Below are 23,310 nucleotides of genomic sequence, written 5' to 3'. Positions count from 1 at the left end.
AATCAACATATTTTTCTTCACCAAAGTGTTTTTAATTGCATTCATAAATAATTCTTTTCATAGTCCCTCTGGGTACAATAACTTGACATTTACTTGTCACTTTATTACTTGATAACGATTGTGTATACTTACACATTTCCATCGTTCCAAAGATTATTAATTGAGTTTTAATTGTCTTAAATATTTAATACAGCTCTATTCATAACTTAACATTAGCTTACCTAAGTTTTTTTTAATTGTTAAATTTCATACATTTATTTTACAATAAAATCTAGTATTTTTACTTTAATTTGTTAGAACTTGATCACCATATTTTAGGATAACTGATAAGTTAGTTTAGTTGTTGGTAAATGCATTATAACAGCTCGTTTTTCAGTGGTACCAAAAACAGAGGTTTCGGAATCCCGTTCCCCAATGATTCTGTAAATATTATTAATTAATATTTACTTGTCAAATATAGTGTTATATCAAATTTTGGTCTGACGAACTCGTTAATTGGGTTGTTAGTTAAGGTACAAGTGTTTCAACCCTAAAGGCAATAGTGTCAAAAAATGTGATATTGAGACATTGTTTCCATAAACCGAGCCCTTAAATATTTAATAAAAGTATTTACGGAATTATTATATAGGTGAATTAAATTTTGGATACGTAGTTTTGTCGAATTAGTGACTAAATAAGGTATAAAGATTAAATTGTAAAAATGGTAAAAGTTTAATCGTTGTGGATTTTAAATTAGTTCAAAGTTCAAAGGACTTATAAAGTAAATAAAACAAATTATTAAATGAAAAATATCCTATTTCTATGTGCAATGGACGGTTTGGGTGTGAATTTCTATAAATAAAAATAATATTAAAACCTAAAATTAAAAATGTTATAATTTAATTACATTAATTAATAAAGGAAAGTGGAAAGAAAGAGAACATTGTCTTCTCTTTTTCATCATCCACACTAAATTCACAAGAAGAAGAAGCCAAAGGATTTGCCATGGAGTCTTAAGTTTAGGTCCCTTGATTGGTAAGTCATTTTTTGTCTGTTTCTTGTCATTTTTATATTTTTTGAGATCATAATAGCTTGATTTAGCTAATTCATGTGTTAATTTTTGAAATTGTTAAAGTTTATAAATGATGCTATTGATGAATGCTTGAATTTTTAGTGTTAAATTGTTAGATTTGAAGCTTAGATATGAAAAAGGACTATTGTGTAAAATAAAAGTTGTTAGTTTTGAGCATAAGGACTAAATTGTAATTATTTCAAAATTAGTATGAAATTTCTATAAATATTGATATTAGAGGGCTATAGAAGGATGAAATTGAGATCGGCTTCGAAATCGAGGCTCGAATTTGAAAGTTATAGCAATTTCAATTTTAGGGACTAAATTGAATAAAATGTAAAAATTAAGGGAAAATCCTAAAAATGAACTTGAATTGATATATATTTATGAAATTTGTTAAAATATGTTTAAAATTGATAAATTGAAATGAATTATTATAGATTAAGATTTGAATCAGTTGGAAGATAATTAAGAAAAATAAGCAATTGCAGATTAGTCCCTGACACCTTGTCTGTTACCTTTTTTTTAGATAAGTTCAAACAGAGGTTAATTTATTAGTTCATGTTATGTTTGTATTATATTGTTTTACTTTTTAGTTCGATTTGTTAGGTAACTAATGTCTTTTGGCATCAAAAGGACTATATCATAAACGTGAAATAAATGAGTAATATGAATAGATACATGATAATGATTAAATGTGAAATTGATATATGATTGGGTAGTATGCATATGATGATGTTACATGGTTAAAAGTGTATATGAATTGTTATTCGAAATATGAAAAGTGAATATACGATTTCAGGGTTCGTAATGATATAAAAATGGTAATGGAGCCCGTATAAATTTAGTAAAGGATTAGAATATGAATGGCATACCATTAAGGTTCAAAAAGAAATCAGGTGTTGGTCAGGGATTTCGTTATTGATGGCTGATATACAACATGCGTTGCATGTAACAGCCCGGTTTAGACCCTAGTCGGACAGTAGTTTCGGGACCACAAATCTGAGTCAAAAAAATATTTTAATATTATTTTTAGTGTCTACAGCATGATAATTCATATGTGTGAAAATTTTGTGTGAGAATTTTATTGTCTGTGTGCTCGATTTTATAAAAAGGGCTTAATCATGTAAATTGTAAAAGTGGCATTTTAATTGTTAAAGTGCTTAATTGCTTTGACTAATTAATTATGGAGTCCTTAAAATGAAATATAGACATTAAGTACATGAATGGACGGTAATGGCATGCATTATATGGTTTTATTATTAAATCATTAAGGTTAGTTTTGTAATTTAGTAAAATATGTTAATATAATAAAACATAAAACAAAAACCATGCATTAGCTCATCCTTCATTCACCGAAACAAGAAAAGAAAAAGAGGGGTTTTAAGCTTTTGTACATTTGGCCTTGGTTCAAGCTTGATTAAAGGTTCATTTTTGCTCGATTTTTTATAATTTTTACGTTTTTGAGATCGTTGCTTCAAATACTAACTAGCCCTTGTTGAAATTTTTGAATTTGTTGATGTATTCATGATTTGCTATCTTATGGTTTTTGTTGTTTGATGATGAAAAATAAATATATGTTGTTAGGTTGTCAAGTTTAATTAAGTGATTTTTTGTAAAAATGTCTATTTAGGATTAAATTGTGAATTTCAAAAATTTAAGGGTCAAAATGTAAAATAAATGAAATAAATGGGCTGCTAGGGACCCTATAGAAATTCGGCCAAGCATGGGTGTGGTGAAATTTTGAATATTTTGTGTTTTGTGAAATATGGACTAAATTGTAAAAATGTAAAATGTTAGGGGCTAAAATGCAATTTTCCCATTTATGTGTTTTTAGAATAAATTTGAATGAAATGTGTTATTAAATAGCGAAATTTGAATTTATATAGATCAAGAACAAAAGAAAACGGAATTAGATCGGGGGAAGTCGAAAGTGGTCGAGTAGTAGATTCCATCCGCTTGTCTTCGTTCGAGATAAGTTCGTAAGTGAATAAATTATTTTAAATTGAATGTAATTATTTTATACATTGCCAAATTAAAGTTAGCATAGATTGATCAGTTACGAGCTTAATTCGATTGATTTACGAATCCGAAAGTTGTATGAACCATAGGAAATTCGATATGTGATATTGTGTAAGACCACATCTGGAACGTTGGCGTCGATTTGAGAATTACGTGTAAGACCATGTCTCAAACATTGGCGTCGTGTATGATTACGTGTCAGACCCTGTCTGGGACAGTGGCTTCGTTATTTGATAACATGTAAGACCACGTCTAGGACGTTGGCATTGTATGAGCTTTTTGAGTCGTCCAAGTATCTTTTCTTTGAATTCAAATGGTACAACAGGAAATAATACGATAAAAATTGAATGCGAGTTTGAATTAAGCAATTCAGGTATGTTTGAGTTACACGAAGCCTAATAGTAAAGGTAGGCATTATGTATAATATGAAAAGATGAATTACTCACTTTAAAATGAGTATATATATGTGGTCAAGAATAGTTAAATTCTGCCTATTAGTATAATTTTTATGTATTCATTGAAATTTATTTGCTTATGACTTACTAAGCTATTAAGCTTACGATGTGTTTGCTCATTCATTGTTTTATAGATTTTGGAAGCTAGTTACGTGCTCGGGGATCGTCAAGGAAATCCGTCACACTATCGAATTTTATCTCAGTATTTTGAAAGCTCAAAACTTTGAATGTATGGCATGTATAGGCTAGAATTTGTTTTGGTTAGTCTTGAAACTTGTATATATTTAGCCATGCGAAAATGGCTCAATCTTTATGCTAAAGTTCTAATGTTTGAGTAATTTTGATCATGAAATATGCGTGTGGAAATATTGATATATAGATGTATTTTGATTGTTAATGAGGTTTATGCTATGTAGTTTCGGTAATGGTGTATAGTATGTGATAGGTTAGTATTTGATTTTTTGGTAAGAATTTGTGATATATATACGTGACTTATGATTAGTTCATTTTGATTTTTTTTTTGCTTATTACTTGTGTTTATTATATAGAAATGTTCCATTATATATTTGCTTGTGTTATTTTGAAGCATGATTCGGCAATGGATGATTACAAGCGTGGTTTATAATCGGTTTTGAAAGTGCTCAATTTAAAAGTATGTTTAGGATATATGAAACATTGGTTAAATAGTGGTTATATCATTATATCATTGTTTTTGATTGATTTTTAGGTGCGAATGGTGATAGTAAATTATGGATATGTTTTATAGAAGTTTGGTTTGTTTATAAAAGTTTGAATTTATGGATCAAATATATGTTATTTGGTTGATTGTTTTAGTACGTATCTAAATGGTAAATAATGATTATGAATTTGGTATGTTTATGGTATATGATATGGATTGAAATGGTATGAAATTTGAGTTTATATTTGGTGATTGAATTATGACTAATTAGACAGATAACAATGTTAGTTAACGGTTATAAACGGCTAGTCAATAGTATAATAAATGTACATGCTAACGTTAGGATCATGGGTATTTGGTTATAAATTCGGCTTGTGATGGCTATTAATAATCAGGATTTGTAATGCCAAGGTTAGATTAATATTGAATGGTAAAACGTTTGTGTTACTTTAAAGTTTAAATCTAATAGCCGAAATAGGTAGTAGATGAATTGGTTGTGTGGGTGTAAATTTTTGGCATGATAATTATCATGCAAATGGGTGTACTATGATTGTATTTTGTACTTTTATTATGATTTATAGTGATAGGCCAAAATGAGCATTATATATATTACATTAGAAATATGTTCGGAAATATGGTATTGACTCTAAGGTTACATATATGTTTGAATGTCTTTATGTATGCAAAAGAAATTATCATGTACTAAGATCATTTAAAATTTGATTATTGAATGATTAAAAGGAAATGTACTTATGGTTTCTAAAATTGAATTTATATTACCTTAACCATGAATAGTAAAGAATGACTCTCCTAAGCTGTGTACTGTTCGGTAATGCCTCGTAACCCTAATTCAGTGACAGATACGGGTTAGGGGTGTTAACATTGCGGATTCTCGACAACTTAAGTGAGCAGCCTTGAATAAAGTTTGTTAAACTAAACCTGACCTACAACTTGTGTGAGGAGCCCAAAATGTCACAACTTGTGTGAGCAAATCCAAAATATCACAACTTGTGTGAGAAAATTTGAGCATTACAGCTTGTGTGAGCAAATCGGTCATGTATATCTGAAGTTCAATTTACTTCAGTTCTCCGAGTGAAAGACAAAAATGAAAATGGTATTAAATGGAAACGAAATGGTCGGAATGAATATATATGAATGAAATTGTACATATGTTATAAGTTGATATGATAGAATGTTATATATCTGGCATAATTGCAAAAAATACCCTCAACATTTAGGGGTTTTTGGTTTTGTCCCCTTGACCTTTTTTTATTAAGGCCCTTAATGTAATGATTTTTTCACAAATCAGCCCAATTTTAACGGGAAATGTCAGTTGACCATTAGTCAAGCGCCGGTCAACAAAGTAACCTATGTGGCATGCCATATAAGCACAATGTCATGGATGACATCATTTGTTTAACAAAATTCTTTTTTTTCATTTTGTTTCTTCTTCTCTCTTTCTCTCTTCCCCTCTATTCTATGTCATAGATAACATCATCAACTCTCATTTATGGAAGCCATTATCATTTGTTGTGTTTGTTTTATTTTCTCAGATAATCATTGTGAAACAGTGGTAGAAACAAAAAGAGAAAAAGGGAGAAAATTACAAAAACTGAAAGAAATAGGAAAAAATTCATTTTCTTGAGTATTACACTATGTTTTTTTTTTGCTAAAAAAGGGAGCTTTTTTATTTAAATAGTGGGATAATCTAATCTAATATAATCCTCAGGCCATGGTTGTTGTTGAGAATGCTCCGAATCAAGACATGTCAACTGCAACAATGATGTCAAACGACCAAGATCAGTCAAAGTTTCAGTCAACAACCAATCTGAGCTTACACAACAACAAACAAGGGTTGTACAACAAAATCGGTGGAACCAACGGTGGTGGTGGTAAAGATGAGCTTGGGGATAGTTTCAAAAGAGATCTGAAAGAGTTACAAAAATCGTTCTCTAAGCTTAACCCCATGGTTGAAGAGTTTTTACCTCACTCCCTTGTTAACAATGGACTCAATGGTGGGTTTCACACTAACAATATTATTTTACAAAACAACAATAAAATCTAAAGGAATGGTAATGCTAACTGCAATGGTAGTGGTAACAAAATGAAAAAAATAATAGATAGGAAGAGAGAAAGAGAAAAGAAGAAAAAAGATGGAAACAAAATGAAAAGAAAAAAAATTGTTAAATAGATGATGTCATCTATGACATTGTGCTTATGTGGCATGCCACATAGGCTGCTTTATTGACCCGCAGTTTGATTAACTGTCAATTAACGTCGATCGTTAAAATTGGGTTGATTTCTGAAAAAATTGTAATGTTGAGGGTGTCAATAAAAAAAGATTAAAGGCTCAACCGAAAAACCCCTAAATGTTGAGGGTATTTTTTGCAATTATGCCTATGTGTGTGTGTGTGTGTGTGTTATAAGTTCATGATATTTATTTGAACTAACCCATTTGATATATTTTCTGAAATGTTTATGAAAGTGTAAGGTTTCCAAGATGCCATGTTAGATATCAATCTATTACAATTGTATAAATTGTTGAAATATTAAGGTAAGTTAATTAAATTTCGTATAGACTTACTAAGCATTCAAAATGTTACTCGTTGTCTCCCTTTCCTTGTAGATTTTTGATTTTGCGGAATGCGTCGCTTCATCACCACGAAGCTCACACTATCCTATCAACATTTCAGTAGTCTTTTGCTAGTTTTAAACCTAGGTTATGTGTCATGTACATAGGTAGTAAAAGTGTGTTAACTTGAAACTATATGCTTGGTTTGAATTTGGACTAGTATATATATTATGAAATGATAATGCTTGCAGTTATATTAAGACATGATTTGGTCATGTTTTGGGACTATATACATAGTGTCTGAATGGTTTATTTGAAAATGCTAATGGAAAGAATTGAACTTTGAAATGGCATGGTTGGTATACGATTTGAATAGCTTAGAAAAAGAAAGACTAGTTTGTGTTTTAAAATAAATTGTTGGATTGAATTAGTATCAAATTGTGATGTTTTGAATTGGTAATGGCTATATGCATTGGTTGGTATGTATTTTGGAGTATTTTATGCAAGTATGATGTGTGGTTAAATGCAGCAGCTTAACCAATCTTGGGTTTGGCATGAAAAGAGACCAAATGATAGTTTTTGTCATATTTGCTTTAAGGTATCGATACTCTGGTAAGAGTATTGATACCTAACATTTTCAATCAGTTTTACAAACAAACAGAATGTCAATTTGGTATCAATACTAAGGTAAGGTATCGATACCTATAAGGAAGTATTAGTACATTGATCCAAGTATCAATACCTTATGAATTTAATTTTATTTTATGAAACATTGAAGCTAAATTTGGTATCGATAACTTCAAAGGGTGTTGATATCAGTTGAGGAAATTTTGAAAACATTGCAATTTGATCATTGTTATGCTTAGGTCTATAAATGAGTTTTCGTAGGTTCAATTGAGGCTCAATTTTGATTATAAATGCTATTATGCATGAAATTTTGTCACGAATCGGTAATGGAATGAATTGATTGCTACAATTTGTATGTGGTTTGTTCCGGTAATTGTAGTAGCATTTTGTAGGTCAAGTTTGGCGACCAGACCGGGCGAGGGGTGTTACATGCATAAACTATAAAAGTTTATTTTACTAGTTCATTACATATAAATTGTTCAAATATTTATTTTTGTTAATTCATTGCATATAAATACTTGAACTATTAATTACTAGATCAACAATTTAACAATGAAGTTTAATAGCAACTTAAGAATAAGTTTTAATAGTATTACCAATTGAACTCACTTATCATTACCATTGTATGAGAATCAAATTTTGAAAATTAAAAAAACTTAGTAAAGTAGAAACATGAAAATAAAATTAATATTTTTTTATATGAAATATATATACCAAAATCATATACAGATGAATATAAATTTTCCATATATATATATCATAAATATATTAAAATTATATTAATAAATAAATTAATATATTATATAATATTAAATTAAAAATTATTAGTAAAAAATTTACACTGTAGCAACAATAACGGGTATGATCAATATTCATAGAATCAATGTAGAGCAATATTTTTTTTTATTTTGAGTTTCCTTTTTATCATTAAATTTAAAATTTAGTTAATAGACATTATTAATATTAATAAAATATTTTATAATAATAATTTAAGATTAAATGTTGTATTTATTTAATTTTAATTATTTTCAATGAAAATATTTCACTCATACCTTGTTTTGGATGAGAAATTTCTAAAACTAAAAGAAAAGAGATTTTTCAAAATGCATTATTTTAAAAACACTCGTGTTTATAGCTATTGTATTTTATTTTATTTTTTAAAATGTTTTTCAGAATTGTTGAATGGAAAAAAAATTAGTTTCAAATTTATCAAATAATTGCTTAAGTGTGATGACAAGTTATGGTGTAGAGAAAAATGAACTTGTGTTTTATATAGGATGGGATCCAAGTAAGTAAAGCATGTCTATATCTGAAAAAGAACACCAATTCATTCATCCATAGAACACAAGGTTTTTTTTCTTGTTTTCCTTTCACCACCCAAATTTGACACCTTTGAACACCAGGTTTCAAGCTATCTCAAGTTTTATGTGTAACCAAAAGCCTATTATTTAGAACAGGAGTACGTAAAATACCCAAGTGATTGGACATCAAAAGATATATAGCCCAATTTAAAACCCAAAGAGTGACATACTCTCCACATTTCTAAGTTGCTATTTTCACATTATAATAATATAAACTGTAGGTTGATTTTTTCAAGGCCATTTTGGTCATGGTCTAGCTTCCGCAAAATGGAAGGAGGAGATTTAAACCAACACGATATCCAAATGTTCAAAAACAAAATTTATATCGAGTTCTAATACAACCTAAATTGAACAAAATACATTAACTATTTTCTCAAACTCTACCCAACATCCATCAAACATGAACCATAAGATTAAAACGCCAGGCTAGCTCCAAACATTAGGCTGCACCAGCTTTCTGTTTCTTTGGCATGCGGTAGCCGCCAACAACACATGCATGGTCACGCTCAAATGGTTCGAGAGTGACTTGTTCGAAAGGCTTGAACTGCTCCTGTTGCAATTTCTTAACTTCACTCTGGAATACAGCCTCAGCAGGGACCGTTGAGTCAATGCAGTTTGCCTGAACAAATTCAAAATCTAATCAAGTTGATGTCTAAATGCACAGCTGTAGGATTCTTATTCAACTTCACCTACGTTTAAAATTCACTAACCTTGATTGAAATAACAAAATGACCTCCAGCCTTCAGGAAATATGATGCATTCAAAGCCAGAATTCTTGCCTGCAAACCAACAGAATCATCTTAAATTCATCTACACGGATCAAAGGATATGAAAGATAATTTCAGCAGGCTGGAGACTAACAATCAGAGTACTTCACCATTTCACGGTTATAAAGTCAAATAAAAACAACTAAGAGAAAACCATCATATTTCATGTTCCATTCTCCTAAATCATACATGTCAAGTTTGGAATAAATTAAATTTACTTTTTGTTGCATGTAAAAAACGTTTCAACTGTTAAATTATACATCGATGAGATAGAAATATCAGATTGATTTGAAAATTTACATGCATACCAAATGCAATTATATTGAAAATTTTAACAGTTGGACTGTTAAAAAGTTAGGCTGCTATACAAGAGTTTCATAGACATACTTCCTCTAAAGAAGTAGAGTATCTATAAGTTTCAACTCTTTGTAGGCTTAATACTTGATACCAATATAGTATATAAAAACCCAAAACACATTTCTCAAAAGAGGAAAATCTTTCTTGAAACCAAATTTGCAAATTATTTAAGGTTGATGACTTAATATTGCATCAGATACTCGAGTTTGCATCATCCATGAAGTCCTGAAGGGGAATCCGAGTAGAGTTCATCATTTGCATTTTAACAAATACAGCCTTTTTCAAAGTCTGAAGATCAAAAGAACTATTTTGAAAACAAAAGATTAAAGAATCATCACATAAGAAGCCAAAAGAGAAAGAAACCAATCAAAACACGCAGGCATATTCAAAATAAAAATTTTGAAATGTATGTAGGTCATAGAGATGCAAACTACATGATCTCAAACTACCAATTAATTAAGCAAATAAAACTGCTTGTTTTCCAATATTTCCTGAATCAAAAATAGAGTTGCAAAAATACATAAAAAGCAAACCTGATCAGGCTGCGCAACATCAGAAAATATCACATCCACCATGCCAACTAGCATCCTGTATTTAGCAGGATGCCTAGCATCTTCAATGATAGGTATAACATTCGTTCGCTTCTTAGCCATGTTGACCAAATCCCTACCACTTCTGTGAGAAAATTCCACAGCATAAACCACTCCATTCTGAAGGAAAATGAAATGAACAAACAATAAGCAACTCTGCCAGGTACAAACATACAATGACATTAGGATACTTGGGGGTTAATACTATACTTACAGGACCAACAACATCGGATACATGAGAAACAGTGGTACCCGAAGCAGCTCCAAGGTAGAGAACCTTAGCACCGGGTTTCTTGATTAAACCCCAAAAAGAAACAGAATTAAACAGTTTTATGGTATTTAAAAGTCTTACTAAGAGATACTCATCATGTACATTATATGAACAAGCATAAAAAAGGAAATGTGAAAGCTTACAATCCATATATTATCAACACCACCAAGAATTGCAGCTGCCAACTTGGATCGGAAAGGGTTCCAAACCCTGTACTCAACTTTGGTTCCATCTTCATTCTGTTAAGTGAAAAAATCAGGAAGACCCTCAATTTTTCATTGCAAAGTTTATCATAATCTTGACAGCAAGTTTTAGAGAGAAAAAAAGCAAATAGCCAAAAACGAAGTATATCCAATACATGATATCAATGATACTATCGTGGTAAATAAGAGAATGGAAACGGATTGTGTGATTAGAGAGACAAAATGACCTGAACAGCAATCCTCTTTTCATTGTAGACAGCCTCACCAGGCACCATATTCTTAGTAACAAGAGCATCTTCTTTACCCTTGGCAACAAAAACTCCCTCGTGTCTATGGGGCTCAACTACAACCTTGCTCCCACCTTTCATTCCTCCTCTTCCACCACCACGTCCTCTTCCTCCACCGCGGCCACCACCACGGGGCTTCATGCCACTGCCTCCCCTATCGCCACCTCTTCCACCACCACCACCCCTTCCTCTCCCTCTCCCCCCATCACCTCTGCCCCTAAACCCACCACCACCACCACGGCCTGCACATAATCAAACATTAAAATAACAGAACATGACTCTAAAATCATTTAAAGAAAAACAGAGGACTGAGATGCTTATAAGCTCCAGACTATCAGACCCAGCTGTTTTAACCATATAAAAGAAAAGAAAATGGTTACCTCTTGGAGGTCTCATACTTGGTAGAGTTCGATAGCAAGGAGAAGTAAAGGCAAAGCAAATGGAATGATAGTGGGGAGGGGAGTGATGGCTAGGGGTTCTGCGATATATAGAATGAAGACTAGGGTTTTGGGAAGGGGCGAAAAAGAGAAGGGTTTATACTTTATAGGACAAAGGCCCACATTTAGAACAGTGGTAAAAACAATGGGCTTGTTGGACTATATCAATGGGTGGCAGTCTCGTAGCCCAAGTTCCTCGTTTCGGTGTTTTTTTTATTTAATTGATAATAAATCTTTTAAATTTTAAATTTATAAAATTTATTTATTCTGCAGAAATTATTTTAAATATATTATTTAAAAATAATAGGCTTAATGTTGTAAAAAGCTCTCAAATTTTTTTAAAAAAAAATTAAGCCTTTGTTCTTCTTTTTTTTCGCTCAATTGCTAAAATGCATCAAAAATATCATTTGACCGTAAACTTTAACAATTGACTGTTGAAGTTAACTGCCTCTAACTTTTTTAGTTAAAGCCACTCCACCAAGGCGTGACATGTGGCAAAAATTATAAAAAAAATAAAAATTAATAAAAGTTATAAAAATTACTAAAATTTAATAAAAAATATAAAATATATTTAAAAATTATTAAAAATTATAAAATGCATCAAAAATTTTCTTTAACCATTAACTTTTAACAGTTAACCGTTAAAGTTAATGGCCCCTAGTTTTTTTTTCAATTAATACCATTGTGTGTTGCAACACAACGTGACATGTGGCACAGAAATGATAAAAAAAATAAAAATCAATAAAATTAATAGAAAAATTATAAAATGTTTCTTTTTGGTATGATAATTTTTATATTTTTTTTACGAATTTTGTGTTTCTTTTATTTTTTATAATTTTCTTATGACTTTATAAAATTTTATAATTTTTTCTATATTTATATGTTTTTTATAAAAAATTACAATTTTTTACAAATTTTTATAATATTTTTCCGAATTTATAATAAATTTTAAATATTTTTTTATTTTTTATTAAAATTTAATAAGTTGCATAAGTTTTATTGATTTTATTTTTATCATTTTTTTGACACATGTCACGTTGTGTTTGTGACATGTGATGGCTTTAACTTAAAAAAAGTCAGAGCAGTTAGCTTTAACAGCCAATCGTTAATGTACAAGCCCAAATATGCACGGGCCCATACAAAATAAAAACATAGCATGCCCAATTACTCATCTACAGACTAAACCCAAAATTCAGCCCAATTACATTAACCCTAGCCCAGTCCAGAAGCCCTAGCCCTTTCTGCTTCAGTGCCGCAGCAATCTGGCGCTGCAACTGCTCCCGCGCACCACGCTTGTCGATCCCGCACATCGCGCCCCTCGCCGCCGCACGACCCGCGCCTTCCCCACGTTTGTACCTGCAACAGCAAACAATAAACAAAGAAAAGGAAGCCAAATAGAATAGCAAAAATCGGGCAATATAATGCCAACAAATAACAAAATAGATTTGGTGGGATTTTCTATTTCGGTTATAAAAGCCCGATTTTAATCTGTAAAATGGGGGGGGGTTCACAAAATCAATAGAAAAAAAAGAAAAATCTGAATAGAGGTGATTCTTTCTTCCGTTTTATTTCTTAGTGTTCGTCGCTCTTTAAGGAATTTGTTGTCTTTTTTTATTTTTTTTTATTTTTTGTTGCTCAAAATATAAAGAGGGGAGAAAAGAAAACTTACCCGGTCTTGTTGCGGTGTTCCCTTTTCCGACACCATCGGAAATTGGGGCATCGACGGAGGCCATGGGTCGGCCTTGATTGGCGACAGCAGAGAAGCTGAAACCCTAGCAATAATTAATTTAAATTTATCAATTCAAATACTTGAAAAAGCTGAAATACATGCATATTACATATTAATTTCATTTTGAAAGTTTTCTAAAATTTTACATTTTATTCAATTTAGTCCTTAAAACCGAAACTAGCATAACTTTCACATTTGAGCTCCAAATTTTATACCCATTTCAAATTCATCCATCTACATCCCTCTATTATCAATAATTATAGAAATTTAAAGCTAATTTCAAATTATTTACACTTTAGTCCATATACTCAAAATTTAACAAATTCCACTTTACAAATTAGTCCATAATCAAATCTAAACTTATAACTAAGCTATTTAGCAACAAAAACATAAAAAAAAACCATCAAGGGAAACATTTCAAAACTTTAAAAACTTTACGATTTAGTACTCAGGTTAGCTAGATTAAGCTACAATGATCTCAAAAATATAAAATTTATGAAAAACAAGCTTAGAATTAATTACCATGCAAGGAGAAGAAGATGGATGAATGTTTCCTTAGTTCATCCATGGTGAATTCAATTGGGAGAAGAAAAATGAGAAAAGATGATAGACTTATTTGTTTTTCTTTTATGTTTTATCTTATTTTATTATTAATTAAATACTATAATTAACATATTTCCTCTTAAAACCAGGCTATGACCGTCCACTATAATAGAATATGACATAATTTCCATTTAAATCCCTTCAATAATATACTGTTTGACTCATTTAGCTAATAAGGACTAATAGCAATTAATTTTTTTATTTTTACGATTTAGTCCTCGTACTTCAATTAATCATCCAATTACTAAAATCTCTCGATAAAAATTCAATTCAACTATAAAACAACTCCATAAATATTTTAAATATTTATGAGCTCGATTTATGGAAATGAGGTCTCGATAGAGGTGACCATGGGCCGAGCAGCCCGGCCCGACGGCCCGCCTGAAATATGGGAGGGTTTGGGTACAAATATAGGCCCGAAATATGGTTTTGGGCAAAAAAATGAGGCCCGTTTAGAAAACATGCCGGGCCTCGGGCACCACTTTTTTGGCCCGGCCTGAATATATAATAAATATAAATTTTTTATTTTTTTAATTTTAAAATACTTTTTTTTTATTTTTAAAATAAATTTTTGGTGTTTATTAAAAAAATGGGTCGGGCCGGGATCGGGCTTAGGAATTTTTTCCCGGGCCGGGCCTGGACAAAATTTCAGGCCCATATTTCAGGCTGGGCCCGAGCCTAGGACGAGGGCTGAATTTTTTTCTGGGCCCTGCCCGGCCCATGATCACCTCTAAGTCTCGATACCTCATTTTTCAAAACCACTGACTTTTGAACCAATACACGTGTACCTTGACTAACTTCCTAAATAACCAAAATTAATAAACCATAATTCAATATAATACTATAACGACCTCGTAAATATTAATAAATAATATTTACAGACTTGACCATTAGGGAATGGGATTCCGAAACCACCGTTTCCAGCACCACTGGAAAACGGGTTGTTACAGAAGGGCTTAATTGCTTTTTCTGAAAATTTTTGAAGATCTTTTTGATGCATTTTGAAAGTTCACGTACCAATTGAGTTAACAAAAAAAAGCAATGGCTTAATTGCTTTTTTTTTAAAAAGTTTGATGACCTTTTTGATGCATTTTGAAAGTTCGTTCAAATACTCAAAAAAAAGAAGAAAAAAACAAGGGCTTAATTATATTTTTTGAAAAAGTTTGAGGGCTTTTTACACCCTTAAGCCAAAATAATATAATATAATTGTCGAAACCATTTTTATTTTGAAAAATGGGGTCGACTTGAATTTTGAAAAAAAAATGAAAATGAGAGTCGCCACTGATCCTTTTTATTTAGGTGTGATCGGCTCACTGCAAAAAGTGGTTATTTTTAATAAGCGAATTGACTTTATTAAAACAATGATTTTGGTCCACAAAATTCAGAAAAACGGGTTCGGGAGTCGGTTACGTACGAGGAAGGATTAGCACCCTCGTAACGCCCAAAAATTGGTACCTAGTTAATTAATTAATTAATGTCTTAATGTCAAAAATTGAAAACTTTGAAGAGATTTAAAATACGATCTTTTGTTTTAAAAAAAAACTTATATAAAATAAGTTACTCGATAAGACCCCCTCATTTCGAAAAGAGAAAATGTTACGCCCAATGAGTTAGGGCATGATATTTCACTTCCTCAAAAACGAGCTTGTCCAAAAAAACTCGTGCAATAAAATTTAAAAGGATATTCAATTGTTTAAGTCAGATGAAGAAATCGCAGCCCAATACGTTAGGGCACAATTTCTCAAAATTCTAAACATTGAATATTACCTTTATTATTTTTAGAAAAAAATCATCATCTCGAGAAAACAACGTATCATATCCAATGCGTTAGGACACAACGTATTGAATTCTCGATAATGAGCTTTGTAATAGCCCGATTTTAGGCCTAGTCGGAACAGTGGTTTCGGGACCACAAATTCGACGAGAAAAAAAATGTAATGGCCTTAATTTTCAGAGGTGTCGGAACGGTGATTCGAGATCACTAAATTCGAAAAATGGGTAGAAAATATTATTAATTTAGCAAGTATAAGTTAAATGTGAAGTTAGGAAAATTTTTGAAATAGTGAATAGTGCACTAGAAATAAATATTAAAATAATTAGAATCGAAATGAGGTATCAAGACCTCGGGGATTTTAAACCAAGCCATAAATATTTTTATAAATATTTATGGAGTGTTAAAAAGTTAGTATTAAAGTTTCGTTAAGAAATTTTAAAGTTCCGATAATTAATTGAGCAAAAAGGACTAAATTGTAACAAATGCAAAATTTTGGGAAATGATTAAATAGCTTAAATGATAAAAGGAAGAGGGCTTAAAAGGCAAATAGACCCAAGGTCTATTTGGGCTGGACGGCAAAGGCATGAAATCAGAAAGAAAGTTAGAAGAATTAATGGCAAAATTGGAATATTGCAAAATTTGCTTAATAAAGTTAGGACCAAAGAGGAATTATCTAGATTTCTCTTCATTTTTCTGAATTCTCATAAGCTAAAACACCATGGAAGGGCTTCTTCAATCTGGTTCTTCATATTTTTATTACAAGTAAGTTCAATTCTTGACTATTTCTTGAAATTTTTGTATTTGTATGACTTTTACAACTAGGCCCACTTGTTAAATTCATTAGTTTTTGATTTTATGAAAGAAGTTGAAAGTTGATATGAATATGTGCTGGAATTATATGATGATTTAGCATGAAATTAGAGCTTTAAATTGTTCATATGCTGATTTTATTGAAAGAATTGAATAGAAAGTGAATGTTTGGGACCTAATAGTAAAAGAGTTTGAAGATAGAGTTATATGTGGAAATTCTGGATTTCAATAGTTGAGTAACAACTTATAATGTCTAGGTAAAGTATTAATTGAGAAAATTAGATTAATTGAGGGGTTAATTGAGAAAAGACCGAATTGTATAAACTGTGAAATTTGGGGCAAAATGGAAATCAACATTTTGCACTAAAGCAGTTTTTGACAACAGCAGTAGTGTAACTTTGAAAAATCACCAAAAATTGTAGAGATTGAATTAGAGGATTAATAAAATATGAAACTAAAGCTTATTGAGTCTAGTTTCTTATAAAAGAAATGGCGTGAGCAATGGAATTGTAAATCATGAGATATAATAGATTTTGTGAGACAAGGTCAGAATGAATTCGGGTTCCCCTGTTCTGACTTTGGAAAATCATTAAAAATCGTAAAAAAATTATTATGAGTTATAATTTATATGGTTAGAATCCTTAATGAGTCTATTTTTATAATAAACAAATGAAAACATCATCCAAATTCTTTACAATGAGATAATTAATTTTTAGTGAAGAGTGGTCGGAACTGTCAGACAGCGAAACAGGGGAAACTTTAAAGAATAAACTGTACTATTTTGCTGAACCAAAAATTCTGAAAATTTTATGATATGAAGATATGTGAGTCTAGTTTCAGGAAAAATTAACGGATCTTAATTTGGAGCTCTGTAGCTCCAGATAAAAATAATTTAGTGACTCTGACTCGGATAAACAGTTTTGAATATACATGTGAGTGAATAGTGAAATTATAGCTAATGTTGTTTAAGTGTGTTATACACATTAAGGATGTGGAATGGAGAGGAGGATGTGGAAAATTGGGAAATATATGAATGATTTGTGTATAATTGGTCATATGCTTGATTTTAATTGATAAACGATGAAATATGAATTATACTTATATTTGTGCATTATTGGTCATGGTTTAAACTCATGTGTGAAAATAAAGTTTCATAGTATGTGTGTATGGTATATTCAATATATGATGTGGCATGAAATAATGTCATGAATGGTTTATGAATTAACACATGTTGGTAAGCCTGATATATGAATAAATGATCAAATTGAGCGGAACACCGGATTTGAGTACTTCTGATCAAGTGATAAAGTGATAAGTGGTAGCATTAGCTACACTTATCTGATCAAGTGAGAAAGTGATAAGTGGTAGCATTAGCTACACTTATCTGATCAAGTGAAAAAGTGATAAGTGCTACACTTATCTGATCAAGAGACAAAGTGATAAGTGGTAGCTTTAGCTACACTTATCTGATCAAGTGAAAAAGTGATAAGTGCTATACTTATCTGATCAAGTGACAAAGTGATAAGTGTTAGCCTTAGCTACACTTATCTGATCAAGTGAGAAAGTGATAAGTGGTAGCCTTAGCTACTCTTATCTGATCAAGTGACAAAGTGATAAGTGGTAGCCTAGCTACACTTATCTGATCAGGGACAAGTGATAAGTGATCATATGTAAGACCATAGTTATACTATGGCAAAGTGAAAGTGAAGTACTCAATTTTCCGTAACCGTTCCCTAATTTGATTAAGGATGGTAAGTGACAAATGGGCCCAAAAGAATTAAAGTAAATGGATAAGTGGTAGTGTATTTATATTAGGACGATGTTGTTATTCAAGCTAAAATGATATTTTCGTTGCAAAATTGAGAATTTCATAAATGTGTTATTGAATGGTATAATCAATAAACATTGAGTTAAATGGTAAATACGTATTAGTGTTGAACTTGATGTCATTGAATTGTACGTGAATTAAATGGAAATTGCTAGTGATATGATCTAAATCGTGAGCATGAGGAATTGCGAATTGAGGGAAATGGAAATGAAGCATTGAATTGCATGAGTATGTATCAGGTCTCGTAAGTCCTAATTATTATGATTATAACATTTTGAGGATACTCTGTGAAAAGTTATAGAAGCATGTTAATTATTTTGAAAGTTTTAATTTAAATGAAATTTTATAACTCGGTTAAATACGTTTACAAGTGCATGTGTTTTGGTAATGCCTCGTACCCTATTCCGGTATTGAATACGGGTAAGGGGTGTTACAAGCTTTTTATTTATGTTTTGATTAAAGAGCATTCTCGATTATTCAGATTCAACGAAAGAGTTGGAACCCAATACGTTAGGGCTCAATCCTCTCGAAGATTTCAAATACCGAGTATTGCCTTTATTTTTCAAAATTTTCTCTTTATGCGAATTTGGGTAAAAATTATATGATGGAGTAACAATTGTTATAATGTAAATATAAATAGCATAATCAAGAACAACAACAACAACAATAATAATAATAATAATAATAATAATAATAGTAATAATAATAATAATAATAATAATGAAAAGATAAATAAAAAAACAAATCAATCATGTATACACAATATCAAGTAAATAAACAAATAAAACCGAAGCATTTAAAGAATATAATAATGATAATAATGGTCATGTGAATAAATAAATAAATATTAAGTAAAGCAATAATAATAACAAAGAAAATAGATAAAAATTATAAAATATAAAAAAATATATATGTACATATAAGAAAAATATATACGTATGTGAATTATAAAAAATAAAAAAATAAAAAATATATAAATATACATATTTTAATATGTAAAAATATATATAAGTATGTATATAAAATTATGAAACATAGAAAATATATAAAAGAATGTGTATATATATATTTATAAAAATTAAAAAATGTGTACGTATATATATTATAAAACGTATGTATGTATACATGCATATATATAACAAAATTTGAAATTTAAAGGCATAAAAAAGTAAATAATAATGATACAAGATTAATGCTGCCATACAATAGTATTAATAATATTAAAATAATTAATTTAATAAAAAAACTAAAATAACAAATAGAGGATTAAATAGCATCAATAATCAAAGACCAATGAATTTAAAACAAAGAGTATAAAAAAACAAGGCAAAATAAAATGTAAACAAATTTGAAAATAATGAATTTGAAAATGAATAATAAGGGAAAAAGAGATTTGAAATCAACAATATACAAATCAATAAATAAATTATACACAAATCAACAAAATAAGAACAAGTCACAGAAAATAAGAACGCAAGAGAGAGAGAGAGAGATTTGAGTGAATACTCTTAAGAATTATTATTACTCCCCACTCCCCTCATTTACAATGAAGGGAGAGGCCTCTATTTATAGTTGAGTCTCCCCAAATCTAACGGTATAGATCAATTACATCAACGGCTAAGATTAAAGGGTATCTACAAATTAAATATCTAAGATTACAAAATCATATCTTCTAATATTGCATATCATATCTAAGATTGTATATTCTTGAAGATTATGTTTCCATAAGCTTGTAGATGGACCTTCAACCTTTTCAAGTAATGGGTCATTCTGATCGGGCCAAATGATATAATTTTGTACTGGACTTAGACTTTGTTTTATTATTTTGGGTTTATTATTTTTTTGTGAGCCTGGGCTAAATCGGCCTATTACAATAATAAATAGAGTTAATATTTGGTACACTGGCAATATACTTTTTTTATTTCACAAACAACTTTAAAAAATTGTCATTTTTTTAAATATTTATTTTTTAATATTCTACTACACTCCTACGAGACACTTTAATCATGCTTGTGGAGTTTAAAATAGAGACGTGTCAATTTTTAAAGTTGCTTGTAGAATAAAAAAAATAATTTTTAAAGTTGCTTGTAGAATAAAAAAAATATATTGTCAATGTACCAAATACTCACCCCTTTAAAAATAAAAATATTTACCTTATGCGTAAAAAAGTAAACATGTAAAAAAATTAATATTTTTAAAATGGGCAAGTAAATATCTTAAAAATTGATTGAATAATTTATAAACATGTCATTTATAATATAAAAATATTGTAAAAAAACGACTAAGCTCCCAAGCTCAATGATTGTTGAGCATCAATTTTTTTATATAATGCCTAGAATGATCTATAATTCCTCTTCAACCCTTTAGTCCTCAACTTTTTAAAATTATAATTTGTATATTAGCAATTTTAGTCCTCAACTTTTATATTCTTTTATCAATTTGACCCCAGTTCTATATAAAAATTATAAAAAAAATAAAAATTATTTAAAAAAAATAAAAGTTTTGTATAAAAATTCTAGAAAAATAAAATCTCAAAAATATTATTTTTGAAGAACAAATATATATGGGAAATAAAGAAAATCATTATGCTACATATTTCTTCAGTGTTTCTTGAAACTAAATTAATAATATCTTGAAGTCAAGTTTCATGCCACTGAAGAACATTCAGAACTGATATCACAAAGACTTGTGAAATTGACTCTAATATTATTTTTTAAACAAAAAAAATTATACGACAAATTTTTTTTTCAAACTCAATTTCAAATTTCAATCCATTTAAATTAAGTTTCAAAACCCAAATTATATTTTAAATTTCATTTAATGAAAAAAGGAAATAAAAGAAGCAATTATTATTATTATTATTTTTGGAAGGAGATGGAAAGGAGAAGGCATAGCAGGGGCGACAAGCAGTTGATATTTGGATGGATTGGTACAGCAAATATGGATGAAAGGGGAAAATTCGAGCAGCAATAAATTGGAGAATAGAATTTTTGTATTGGTGGAACAATGTTGACTATAGTCAAACTACCCAAATTTAAATGGGACGGCTAGGGGAAGAAATAATATACTAAACACACACACCACCATCCTTTTTGCCCTTTCCTCTAAATTACTCCCCACTAATTTCTCGTATCAAATTTTACTCGAAAATTCTCCAACCTCGAAATTTTATGACGTTATACATAAAAAGGTCAATTTACGTAAATCATCACGCATTTTACTTCGACAACTTGACATTCCAATGCTAAAAATCCATGTCAATATTCAGCGAGCCCAACAATATTTGGACATCGCCACTTCTTTCTTAACTCAAGCTTTATATCTACATCGTACCGAGAGGTGAAAATGAAGCAATGCCTGCCGCCATAATTTACCTACAATTTTAAGCTATAGTGATGAATATTTAATGCTGGCCAGACTTAATTTACCTACAATTATAAGCTGTAGTGATCAACATTTATTGCTTCCCACCACTGTACCTTAACACAGCATGAACTGTCCATCACAATTCTTTTATGCAATCATTTAATGTTCAGTTTTCGCCTCTTATGTCAATTACAACCATAAAATATGATGTACCACTGCCATTTTCTTACTAATATTTTGTACATATAACATCTTCTTTCCCCTCCAATTTTATAAAAATTAAAATAATTTATTTTTTTAACTCTTAATCTTACAGTATTTATTAAATCACGTATATTTACTTTGCAAATGTGGATGTCACATTAATAATTAATTAAATTTTAAAATTTTTAAAAATATAAAAAAACTTTTTAATATTTTTTAATTTAAAAAATTAATTAATTACTAACATGGAATACACATGAACTGCCACATAAAAGAAATTAACGTGATTTGATAAATAATACAATCTCAAAAGTTAAAAAGAAAAAAAATTAAATAAATTTTGTTATAAAGTTAAAAACAAACATGGTAAATAGTATTTTAATGGTCCCCTTTGGCTCTGTTTCCTCAGGAGCTGCCTTTCCAATCCGTCATTCAACAATGATAACAACATTAGATTTACACGTGATAGATTGGATTTGTGGGAATGTTATCCGTCATATATTTATATAAATATATTGTGGACTGGTTTGTTGAGTTCACATTAATTCTTTGGATGGCCTATCAACCAATTTACATGTATCTAATTGTTGAAAATTTCATAACTTCAATTATAGGTAGAGATAGAGTTGAGATGATCTATATTTTGAAGAGTGCATGGAAGAAAAAAATTTTAATAATGTAAATTTAAATTCAAATGATGATGAACTCAGTTAAATATTAAAGAGGTAGTAACCCAACAAATATGCACTAGAATAATTAAATAAAATTGCATACAATGTTTATTTTTCTTGTTATTTTATTAGTAATAATAGTATATCAACAACTTTTTTTAGACTAACATAATAAATTATGATGGTTTGATTTTAATTTTGTTACTTGTTTAGAAATTATTTTTATCATAATAATAAATTTTTATAATAGCTAATATTTTTAAAAAAATATAAATTATGTAATTATATATAATTACAATTTGTAGCACCAAACATGACATAAAAATTATAATGTAATTACACCCTGTCAACTAAATAAGTTCATTCAATTGAAACATAACCTTAATACTACGTATTATATTACATCTTATTGTAATGTCGGAAGATTTGAAATGTCTGGAAGGTTTAAGTTGAATTAATAGTTGTGGGATTAGCCTTAAATTACTAGTATTAGTCTTCTAAGAAAAAAATATATCATAAAAAATGACATTCGCTCAATGATAAGAAGAAGACATTAAAAATTATATCAATAATTTATAATTTAAAAAATATTAAATATATTTATGAATAAATTATGATAAATATAATATTACAAATTATACATCAA

General features: G+C 29.6%; 1 protein-coding gene and 1 non-coding gene across 2 annotated transcripts; both read right to left on the bottom strand.

Annotated features, from left to right (window-relative positions):
* Positions 1-8,945: 8,945 nt before the first annotated feature.
* On the bottom strand, positions 8,946-11,810 carry LOC107917830 (rRNA 2'-O-methyltransferase fibrillarin 1). Its single transcript, XM_016847178.2, has 7 exons — positions 11,623-11,810; positions 11,183-11,484; positions 10,896-10,991; positions 10,696-10,773; positions 10,425-10,601; positions 9,478-9,546; positions 8,946-9,386 (listed from the first exon to the last, which is right to left on the bottom strand). The coding sequence occupies exons 1-7, from the start codon at positions 11,636-11,638 to the stop codon at positions 9,207-9,209; spliced, it is 918 nt and encodes a 305-aa protein (XP_016702667.1). The 5' UTR covers positions 11,639-11,810; the 3' UTR covers positions 8,946-9,206.
* LOC121220657 (small nucleolar RNA snoR60) lies at positions 10,080-10,152 on the bottom strand. Its single transcript, XR_005917876.1, has one exon. It is a non-coding gene; the product is annotated as a small nucleolar RNA snoR60 (small nucleolar RNA).
* Positions 11,811-23,310: the final 11,500 nt, after the last annotated feature.

The sequence above is a fragment of the Gossypium hirsutum genome, chromosome D08 (genome assembly GCF_007990345.1).
Source record: "Gossypium hirsutum isolate 1008001.06 chromosome D08, Gossypium_hirsutum_v2.1, whole genome shotgun sequence".
Taxonomy (NCBI): domain Eukaryota; kingdom Viridiplantae; phylum Streptophyta; class Magnoliopsida; order Malvales; family Malvaceae; genus Gossypium; species Gossypium hirsutum.
Note: the sequence above shows the minus strand (reverse complement) of the source record. Positions and strands in the feature narration are given on the sequence as shown.